This window comes from Pimephales promelas, chromosome 4, assembly GCF_988280905.1.
Source record: "Pimephales promelas chromosome 4, fPimPro1.hap1.1, whole genome shotgun sequence".
Lineage (NCBI taxonomy): Eukaryota > Metazoa > Chordata > Actinopteri > Cypriniformes > Leuciscidae > Pimephales > Pimephales promelas.
The window spans coordinates 40,177,722-40,189,223 of NC_142772.1; the positions used below are offsets into that span (position 1 = coordinate 40,177,722).

The 11,502-nt window shown below is 37.3% G+C and overlaps 1 protein-coding gene across 1 annotated transcript in view; it reads right to left on the minus strand.

Moving 5' to 3' along the window:
- Positions 1-11,274, minus strand: part of unc13ba (unc-13 homolog Ba (C. elegans)) — a 103,244-nt gene extending 91,970 nt beyond the window's left edge. The window contains exons 1-2 of the mRNA XM_089130512.1: positions 11,083-11,274; positions 7,979-8,008 (exon numbers count right to left, since the gene is read on the minus strand). Of these exons, the coding sequence (XP_088986638.1) occupies positions 7,979-8,008; positions 11,083-11,104 (52 nt within the window). The 5' untranslated portion in view covers positions 11,105-11,274. The remainder of the gene's footprint in view (positions 1-7,978; positions 8,009-11,082) is intronic.
- Positions 11,275-11,502: the final 228 nt, after the last annotated feature.

Here is an 11,502-nt window from a genome sequence, read left to right on the forward strand (position 1 = left end):
ATCTTTATATCTGTCTCTATTTAGGTTAGGTTAAGGTTAACTTTATTGTCCATTTTGTTTGTCACAGATAGGAAATTTGTCTTTGACACTGGTATCACACATACAGTAGCATATACATAAATACATCCATATCCTTAATAAGACATCCCACACTGACAACAAAAATACAGAATTAAAAAAGGGTTATACGATCCACATCATTCTTAACATACACTCATCTATGAATTATTAGGAACACCATACTAATACTGTGTTACCCCCTTTCGTCTTCAGAACTGCCTTAATTCTACGTGGCTTTGATTCAACAAGGTGCTGAAAGCATTCTTTAGAAATGTTGCTAGAAATGTAATTGATAGGATAGCATCTTGCAGTTGATGGAGATTTGTGGCATGCACATCCAGGGCACGAAGCTCCCGATCCACCACACCTCAAAGATGCTCTATTGTTGAGATCTGGTGACTGTGGGGGCCATTTTAGTACAGTGAACTCATTGTCACGTTCAAGAAACCAATTTGAAATTATTCGAATTTTGTGACATGGTGCATTATCCTGCTGGAAGTAGCCATCAGAGGATGGACATTGTGGCCATAAAGGGATGGACATGGTCAGAAACAATGCTCAGGTAGGCTGTGGCATTTAAACGATGCCCACTAAGGGGCCTAAAGTGTGCCAAGAAAACATCCCCCACACCATTACACCACCACCAGCCTGCACAGTAGTAACAAGACATGATGGATCCATGATCTCATTCTGTTTACGCCAAATTCTGACTCTACCATCTGAACGTCTCAACAGAAATCGAGACTCATCAGACCAGGCAACATTTTTCCAGTCTTCAACTGTCCAATTTTGGTGAGCTGTTGCAAATTGTAGTCTCTTTTTCCTATTTGTAGTGGAGATGAGTGGCACCTGGTAGGGTCTTCTACTGTTGTAGCCCGTCCGCCTCACAAATGCTTTGCTACAAACCTCAGTTGAGTCAAAGTTGCTCTTCTATCAGCTTGAATCAGTCGGCCCATTCTCCTCTGACCTCTAGCATCAACAAGGCATTTTCGCCCACAGGACTGCCGCATACTGGATGTTTTTCCATTTTCACACCATTCTTTGTAAACCCTAGAAATGGTTGTGCGTGAAAATCCCAGTAACTGAGCAGATTGTGAAATACTCAAACTGGTCCGTCTGGCACCAACAAACATGCCACACTCAAAATTGCTTAAATCCCCTTTCTTTCCCATTCTGACATTCAGTTTGGAGTTCAGGAGATTATCTTGATTTTGACCATGACCACACCCCTAAATGCATTTAACAACTGCCATGTGATTAGATAATTGCATTAATGAGAAATTTAACAGGTGTTCCTAATAATCTCTTAGTTGAGTGTATACATTTTTTAAAACATCTAATCAATCAATTAAAAAAGTGCTATAATGCCAACCATTCTCTTGCATTACTTCAGAAAATAGTAAATAGTGCAATTTAAAATAATCACTGCCATTGGAATAAACTATTTTTTATACGCATTTCTTCTGGCCAAAGGAATTTTGAGTCAACACCCAGATGGGAGCATTTCAAAAGTAGAGTGAAAATTGATGGGGTTTTTACCACTTCCTTTCACAAGATTCCTTTAAACACTCTCTATCTCTCTCGCTGTCCCAGAGTGCAAAGGGGCTCCCAGGGATGCCAAACCTGATGAATATTTAATTTTTGATGACTTACGAAAATAAATAAGTCATATTCGCACACGCCTGGGCCTGTACTGCTGACATTTAACAGCTATTTGAAAGAATACTCCCACAAGTGATGTTAAAAATAATACAAAGACACTTCCATACAAGCAATAAATACGGCCCATATTACAGAGCACCAGTTAAACTAAAATTGCATTGATCGACCATACAGTCCTGGTCAGAAAAGAAGCCTCCTTTTCACATAATAACAGCTCTGAGAACATCTGACAAGAGATCAGAGACCATTCCTCCATAAGGCGTAAAAAAAAAAATTGTTTGTTTCCGGTTTCCGACCGACCCTGTCAATTTATGTGCGACCCAAAATTATTTTATGAGCTTGGGGAAGAAATAATAAAAATTAAATAAATACACAAATAAAAAACTCTGAGGCGAACTATTAATTTACGTTTTTGTACAGCTCCGTCTTTTTATAGCACTCGATGTAAGATGCATCTTGTCCTCCAGCAATCTATTAACAAACGAGGCAGATATCGTTCGTCAAACTGAACTAGGCTATAATACATATTATACAAGTATTTTTTTGTAATTTAGGATATTTTTATTCATATTCGCACACATACAAATACATGCATTCATAGGCATGCACACACCACATACTAATACCTCCATCCGCCTAGTTTTATTAAAAAATCATCCTGTCATGATCCAATCATGATCCCAATCCCATCTTCTGCTGTCTAGCACTTCTTTCGCCATGTATTTGTTCGTTTCTTTCATTATTTTATGCAATCCAAAACACTCAAACCTGCCGCGGTTCGTATCTCTAGAGCCCGTCTAACTTGTCCGCTTTTCCGGGACAAATGGATTTTTGAAGGACAAGTAAAAGAGAATTTTACTCGCCCCAACGGACAAGTAGACTGATTAGAACATCAATAACAAACAAAAAAATAACTAGGGAATCACTAAACCGAGAGAATGATTCTGATTTTATTACATTTATTGCAAGTTGCGATCGATTGTGGATAATAAATGTAGCAGGCCTACTGTATTACTGATGGTAAGGTTGCGCTGTTGACGCTCGCGCAGAGAAATCTACACACATGAGCGGAGCACACACACACACAGTTAACAACATACTGCCTATAAAAAATCTAAATGTGGAGTTTTTATATTTTAACATATGTTAAGCACTAAGCAGCCTCAATTATTTTTCCTGAATACCATCACGATTGAAAAAGTGACATTTCCTACAACAGTTCAATAAACAGTTAAGATTAAGTCACTTACTGTTTATAAGCAATATTGGGTGTTTTTGTTCCATTTCAGCAGCGAAAATAGTTCCAAAGAAAAGTCACAGCAGAACCACGACGCATCTCACAGGAACTCATCCTGTTTTCATTACTGAATGATTCAGCATTTTGAACGAATCGGTTGAGTCAAGGATTCAATGACCCATTCATAAACATCAACATCTGTCTCATTCTTGAATGAATCAACCGTTTGAACGAATCGTTTGAATTAATGAATCAATAACTCACTTATTTATACGTCCGCCTGCCGCCACCTATTGGCAGTTTAGTGTTATGTTTATAAGTAGCCTAGTATAATTCTTTCCAATATTTCTTATTTGCACATTTAAATCAATTTCATAACATTATTTTATGAAATTGTAATTTTTCAGTGTAAATGATTTAATTTCATCAGCCCCACCTAGGGTAACAGTATGCTTCATCTTTCATTTTAAATTCCTAAATTTGATCAATAAATTCAATTATTTAGAATAATAAGACACTATAGGGCATTTAATAATATTGGTGGAGGGGATGCCCTTAAAGGTGCAGATATTAAAATTTGCCTTTTTAAATATCAAAGCTGATTGAACACTGATGAGAATATTGCTTCAGAATAAAAAATAAATAAATTTTAAAAATCCGGACAAGCAACTTTTTACTCGGACAAGTGATTGACAGATTTACTTACTTGTCCGGAGGACAAGCACGTGAAAAGGCTTAAGGGGATAGTTCACTTTGAAATAAATTTTTATGTTTTAGCTTAACTCAAGGGCATCCAAGATGTAGGTGTCTTTGTTTCCACAGTAGTTTCAATTTTGATATTTTTACGTTTGACTATCCCTTTAATGTCGAGTCCTGAATAATTTCCTACCCATCCCTTGCTGCCACTGGAAAAAAAAAAAAAAAAAAAAAAAAAATTCCCTACCGACCCATGACCTCAACTCACAACCAACCGGAACCAAACTTTTTTTTTTTTAGGCCTAAAGAATCTCTCCAGATCCTTCAAATTCCTAAGTCCATGTTGATATCATTTCTCTCCTCTTCAGTTTTCTATAAGACTCAGCCAGTTTCAACAAGATAGACTTTGACTATGGCTTAGATATAGTAGATACTCAGTGTAGGGATGCTCAGATACAGGGAATATAATTTTAATAACGAATCATAAACATGATCGGGGATCACCTACAGATTATAAAATTACCTGTAAAGGGAAAAGTTACCAACGGCCTGTTTGGACAACTGAATACAACGAATTATAGTCTGTTCTCCATACAGGTAGCTAAAATTAGATCAATTGTATAATCAATCACAACAAATTATAATTGAATATCAATATGTCATTGTCAATTGTCTAGGATAGATCGATTCCAAGATACTCTTGCGTGGGGTCAATTTGTTATCGAATGACCTGCTTCATCCAGCAAAACTGATTGTCCGATTTTCATTACACCTCATGAAAGTTATTATAGATGTTCAAAAGAAGTTATTCTCTGGCCATGAAAATTAACTTTCCTGTTCTGTAAAAATACTATTTAAGTATTGACAATTTTGTAAAGCTCATAGCTTGATCACAACATTAAATTGACTTTGAAATGTGCACGAGACAGTCAATCAAATGAATATAATGTATTTAATAAAGGAAAACTACATAGGTGAACTTAAACTACACGGAATACATGTATATACAACCGATTAGCAACAAACAAATGAAAAAAAAATGAAAGAGAAAGAAAAAGGAAGTGGTCAACAGTATGGCAAAATCACAGAGACAGGAACCTTGAGGCAGAGAGATGCACCAAGATATCGAATCATAAACGCATTAAAGCTCGATAACACGAATACTGGCATTTATAGTTCTCTTATGTTGCTGAACAAGGCTGTGTAAGTGAGAGTCCTCGTGTGTCCATGGTACAAAACATTTATGTTGTTATTAATGCACTGCATGGATGGATGAGGAGTTCTTGCCTAGAGAAGAACTATACCACCAATACAAACTACTGTATGCTATTTGTCAATCATCTTTGACGATAGTGGTCCTGACGGGATTGTTACCTGAGCACCAAATCAGCATATTAGAATGTGACACTGAAGACTGGAGTAATGACTGCAGAAAATGCACAGGAAATTCACTGTGGCCATCACAGGAATAAATTAATTGCTTCTGGCCAAAAACAAATGTGTGTTTAGAAAAAGCCCAGAAAAAGGCGTTTAGAGACCCTGTCTAAATGATAGCCTTCCTGTAGCTCAAACAGTAGAGCGTGAAAGGTCATGGGTTTGATTCCCAGGGAAAGCAAGAACTGATAAGAATTTAATTATACCTTGAAATGTAATGTAAGTCGCTTTGGATAAAAGTGTCTGCCAAATGCATAAATGTAAATGATAGGCTTCCTCATTTGATGCAATTAAACATCACCAGCTGTTAAACTAAAGTGAGCCACTTTACCTTTTCAATAAGAATCCCTCAGCGGCAAACATAATAGAATCTTGTTAGGAGTCAAACTGCATTTGATTCTGGCACAGTATTCAATTCTGTGCTGTCGGTGGGACACTCTGAGAAGAGGCTGAAAAGGCTTTTTCTGTTATTAGCCATAAATTAGATTTCTATGGACTCATCTGTCAAGAAAGACCTCTGTTCATTTGGGTGGCTGACGCTCTGCTGCTACAGGCGCACACACACTCCCTCCCTCTCACCCAGTGATCTTAGTCTCATTTATGGAATAGTCACTCGACATGAGGTCAATCAAGAGATCATGAATTATGCAGTTATGAGGTGCATCATCAGGTAATAAAAAACACTCGCAGCACCAAAGAGAACCCCACAGATAGTGACTGTCTCTTTAAATAAGTTTTAAACACTCACTAAATGCCACTGGCCGGACCGTTAGTTCCACCAACTCATGCCATTGGTTGAGATTTAACCCAATCTGGGCACTCAAAAAGTAGATTGCAATTCTATCTGATGCTGCTAGTTGTTGGTTGGTTGGACGGACGGATGGATTTGTGGTGTGGGTGGCACAAGGAGAATGAGACGACCCAGACACAGTCAATAAGAACGGAGAAATTCAGAGAGAGAAAAAAACACTAGCTCATTAGTTTCTCAATAGATTCATTGATTAGACTGACAGATACGCATGTGCCCATATAGATCCACAGTTGCCTTAGTAGTCACTGCAATATTTACCTAATCTAACATCCTTTGAACTTCAATATTGTGCCAACAATTCTTGAAATATTTTGTGTCACAAAAGATTAGAACACTAGATTAAAACACTTTTCCCTGGCAGACTGCAAGCTATCTCTCTGAAATTGCATCATAGAGTGGAGCTGGAGATTCTCTCATGATTTCTTTCCTATAAAGGGGTCATGAACTGCATTTTTTAATAATGTTTCCTGATGTGCACTCTTTTATTCCTCTGATTTGAATACTGTGTTGCTCTGTTGTGAGACTTCCATGTAAACACCCACTGCTATGATTGGCTAACTCCTTTGCATATGATATACACAAGTATTACATGTGGAACTCTGTCAAACTTACTACATTGTTACTATTACAGCTGTCGAGATTAACTAATCGTGAAAAGTGTTTATTATAGCATTACATTTAGATCTAATCCTGTTGCATGAAATCAGTGGTGAGTGAGTCTGTTGAGAGCCTGCAGTGATCTCGTCATTGCAACTCGATTTCTGCACTCTCATGAATGCTTTCATTGCTGATCATTACTTTATTAAAATTAGTTGCATAGAAAGGTAGATTGGTCTAATTTAAATCTGAAAAGTTTTAATTACCCTTGGATAACTGCTAGTCGGTCAGAGTTAATAAGATAAAGTCTTAACATGATGGTTGTGTTTATGCATAAAATGATCATTTTCATGTTAAAGGAGTAGTTCACTTTGAAAAAAGTTTTTGCTGATAATTTGCTCACCCCCATGTCATCCAAGATATCCAAAGAAATTAAGGTTTTTGATGAAAACATTCCAGAATTTTCTCCATATAATGGACTTCATTGGGAACCAAACGGTTCAAGGTCCAAAATTGAGAGTTTCAGTGCAGATTCAAAGGGATTTAAACGACACCAGACGATGAATAAGGGTCTTATTTAGGACTCTTCAAGTCATAACTCGAAAAGAGATTTGTTCATTTTGAGGGCAAGGCGAGCATTTGTGCTTATATAACTTAAACTTTTTTATTTATTTTTTTAAATGACCGATCGTTTCGCCAGATAAGACCCTTATTCATCGTCTGGTGTCGTTTAAAGCCCTTTGAAGCTGCACTGAAACTGTCTTTTGGACCTTGAACCGTTTGGTTCCAATTGAAGTCCATTATATGGAGAAAATCCTGGAATGTTTTCATCAAAAACCTTAATTTCTTTGGATATCTTGGATGACATGGGGGTGAGCAAATTTTCAGCAAACGTTTTTTTTAAAAGAGGACTACTCCTTTAAGGCTGATAATGGGTACATAGCTATATTAAAAACACTATACTATTTTGTCTGATGTACAGTATAAAAAATTGGATAAATTTTTATATTTGCTGAAGACACCAAGATCATTTTAAATAAAAAAAAGGGATATAATTGCATTCAATTCTAGTATCGGCTGTCAAGGCTTATACTTAAATTAAAACATTTAAAAACAATCAATTAATGTAATTTTGTTTTCAGTGCTCCTCAACAAATCTTATTGCAGTTCAAAGTATCAGTCACTGTAAGGCATACACATGTGCATGTCTGTATCTCTCATGAGTAAAGAGTGAAATATGTGTTATAGTCGAGTGAAAATCCCCTGATAGTCTAGTGCTTGCCTGCTGGCTAACAAGTAAACCAGTTCACTGTGTCTCTCCAGTCCAGTCCATGCCAAACTGGGCCATAAAGCACTTTATTTTAACAGCAAACACTCATCTGAATGACAATTGACTGAATAAGGTGTTATTTTTTCCTCATTAAATCTAAGGCAATTATAGAGCCACAACTGTTTCATGTATGACGCAAACAGTCCATTACCTGGAGGTCCTTGTAGTTTGGCCTTTTTCACTGAAAAGGAAAGAAAAAAACACAAAGTAAGTGAAAGCCACAAATAGCAGGAAAGTGAGATTTTTTTTGCAGTAATACAATACCTGATAAAAGGTACAAAATACAGATACAGACAAAACACATAAATGATTTTATCACAAATGTCCAGAGCAAGTTTAATCCCAACAAACCAAACCTGTTATTTGCTGGCCCATAGTACAAATTATTACACCTCTCCCAAATGATTTCCACTAGGCCTACCTGGAGAAAGTGTTAGCATTTACATGTAATAGCATTTCAATAGGAGCTGTTTGGCTGACGCAAGAGTCAAGACCCCCAAGTAAGCAATCGTCGTTCAAGAGAACAACATTAAAGACGATATTTTGAAGAATATGGGTAACCGAACAGCGAACAGTCGATGGGCCCCATTGACTTCCATAGTATAGTAGAGTGGGAATAAATACTATGGAGGTCAATGGGGCCCAAGTTTGGTTACCCATATTCTTCAAAATATCTTCTTTAATGTTCAGCAAAAGTAAGAAATACAGGTTTGGAAAAACTTACGAGTGAGTAAAAGATGACAATTTTTTAATGTTTGGCTGAATTATCCCTTTTAAAGTGGCAGAAGGCAAAACAGCGCTCACTTATAATAAACAGAACAATATTGTGCATTGGCGTGGTGCTAATATAGTTATCGTTCTCGATGTGGGCTTTACATTATTCACAGGCTCTAAAACATTGTAGCAGAACTCCTGGTTAAAACGACATAGTGACTATCTGCACAGATCTGACACAAGAAAGATATCACTAGATATCCGGCAAGATTTGACTGCAATTTTTGGTCAGATTAGAAAAGCAGAGGCTACAGCGAGTTTACCACTGGCATGCACACATGTGATGCGGCGGCCTCATACACGTAGATCCACACAGCACCAGATGGCCGGAGGATTACACACAAGCTCTATCCCTCCCCCCAACACCAGCATCGTGCTGAATCCATCAAACTTCACTTTCCCCTACTGCCTGTGTTTGCTCTCTATATGTGGAGATCAAACTTCTAAACAAATGAACACTTCTCAACAATCCAAAGCAACACAAAACACTGCAAATCAAATCTGAAGCTCTACCCTTTTCTCAGTCTTTTTAAAAAACCTAACCGTAAAACATGGCCCGGAGCAGAGCGCTGATAGAAAAGGCAGAACATAATGATCCACTGTTGCATTCATGATGAGAGCAAATCATATTTATTTTGTACCGTTATCCCAGAATATCTCTCTATTCATCATCGAGATGTCAGTCTCTTTTGATTTTCTGTATATGCTTCCTCTCTCACGACGGCTGACAGCATGACAGATCTTTGTGACACAAAAGACCTCACAGAACAGCAATTTACTCTCGTCCAGACAAACTAAAATCAATTGTATTGGATTTATAAAGAGAGGAAACTCCTATATAGTCTAAAATGGATGGCATGCTCATATGCATGCATTTGGTCACTGGAAATTTCAAGTTTACATACTATTTACTTCTAAGGGCAGAATATTTAGCTGCAGTAAACGATTCCAAATCACAATAGATCAACCGAACTGATAAATTAACTAGACTTTTATATTTTCTAAGAAATGTGAAGTGGTGCTTTGCCATGCAAAAGCAGTCACCACTATTCTAAGTTGCTCTGTGTGGTTTAACACAGTTATAGTGTAGTAAACAAGTATAATGTAGTATAGTTATAGTTAAAAAAAACTTTTGCTGATACTTTACTCACCCCCATGCCATCCAAGATATCCGTGTCTTTCTTTCTTCGGTCGAAAAGAAATTAAGTTTTTTGATGAAAACATTCCGGGATTTTCTCAATAAAATGAACTTCAATGGGAACCAAATGGTTCAAGGTCCAAATGAGAGTTTCAGTGCAGCTTCAAAGGGCTTTAAACAACACCAGATGATGAATAAGGGTCTTATCTAGCGAAACGATCGGTCATTTCAAAACTAAATAAAAAAGTTTAAGTTTTATAAGCACAAATGCTCGCCTTGCTCTGTTCTGTGATGAGCATTCGTGACTCTCCTGTTCAAACTCAAAATGAACAAATCTTTTTCGTGTCATGACTCGAAGAGTCTTAGACAAGACCCTTATTCATCGTCTGGTGTCATTTAAAGCCCTTTGAAGCTGCACTGAAACTCTCATTTGGACCTTGAACCGTTTGGTTCCCAATGAAGTCAATTATATGGAGAAAATCCTGGAATGTTTTCATCAAAAACCTTGATTTCTTTCCGACTGAAGAAAGAAAGACATGGACATCTTGGGTGCCATGGGGGTGAGTAAATTATCAGAAATTTTTTTAAAAAAAAAAGTGAACTACTCCTTTAAATGGAGTATTTTACTTACACTGTATTATAGATAGGCTACTGAGCATTTGACATACAACGTTCAGGAGTTACACTAGCATATAAATGCCTTCAAAACTACTGGCATCCATTGAAGCCACGACACTCCAACGAGTGGTGTATTTGCAAATGTGATATAAACGTAGGCTACACTTAAATCAAGTGACAAAAGTTAATTCACCTCAGTCTCAAGCTAATCTTTAACATGATAGATGGCTACTGAAGTATGTCAAGTCAACAACATGTGAACAAATATTACATTTGCTCAAATTTAGTCCCCAAAACACACCCACCATTCTGTCATGTGGATGAAACGCAATAATCCGAGGTAAAATCAATGTGTGTTTGGTGTCAGACACAATCAAAGCGGACAGGACAGCCAGACAGGTGATCACAGCATATGCGGTGCCATGACAATTCGGCAGCGGGAAACCACGTTAAGCGCATTAACAGAGAAGATGAGTCGCCTCCAATCCACAGTAACACACATACGAGTCCGTGTTCCACTTTATTGTTCATTTTGTTTTTGATACCTATTTAACTTTTATCATAACCTGTTAGTGTTACCTGTTGCGTGAACCGATTTCAAATAGCCCACATTTCAATTTTATATCACACGCTATTTGAAGAAGCACATAGACACAGTAAAAGTGAGATAATGCAATAACAAGAAAGCTGAACAATATTAAAAGGTCCCAAACACTTTAACTTACCTCGCACGCACAGAAGCGACATTGCTGAGATTTTATTCCAACACAACACAGTTATGACTTAATCACCTACTGTGGCATTTGCCACTTTATTTCCTCCCCTATCGAAATGATATTTGAAATTGCGAAAAACAAACGTAGTTGTTTAAATTCATCATAAAAATAAGAGTGAAGTACCGACTGTGTTTGCAACGCGCCTGAGGAACAGTTCGGCGTACCCATGGCGTTAGTGAGTGACATGAGCACGGTCCAATCGGCTTCAAGGAACGGAGAATGTGGGCGGGTTTAAACGATTATGGGAATAACGTTTTGTACGAGTACAGGTGTGTAAAGTCCTCTTTAACCCGCATATTTTATAACATCTGTATCATTATAATCTTTTAAAACAAACGAATACCCTGTGGTTTTCAACAATTAACTGCA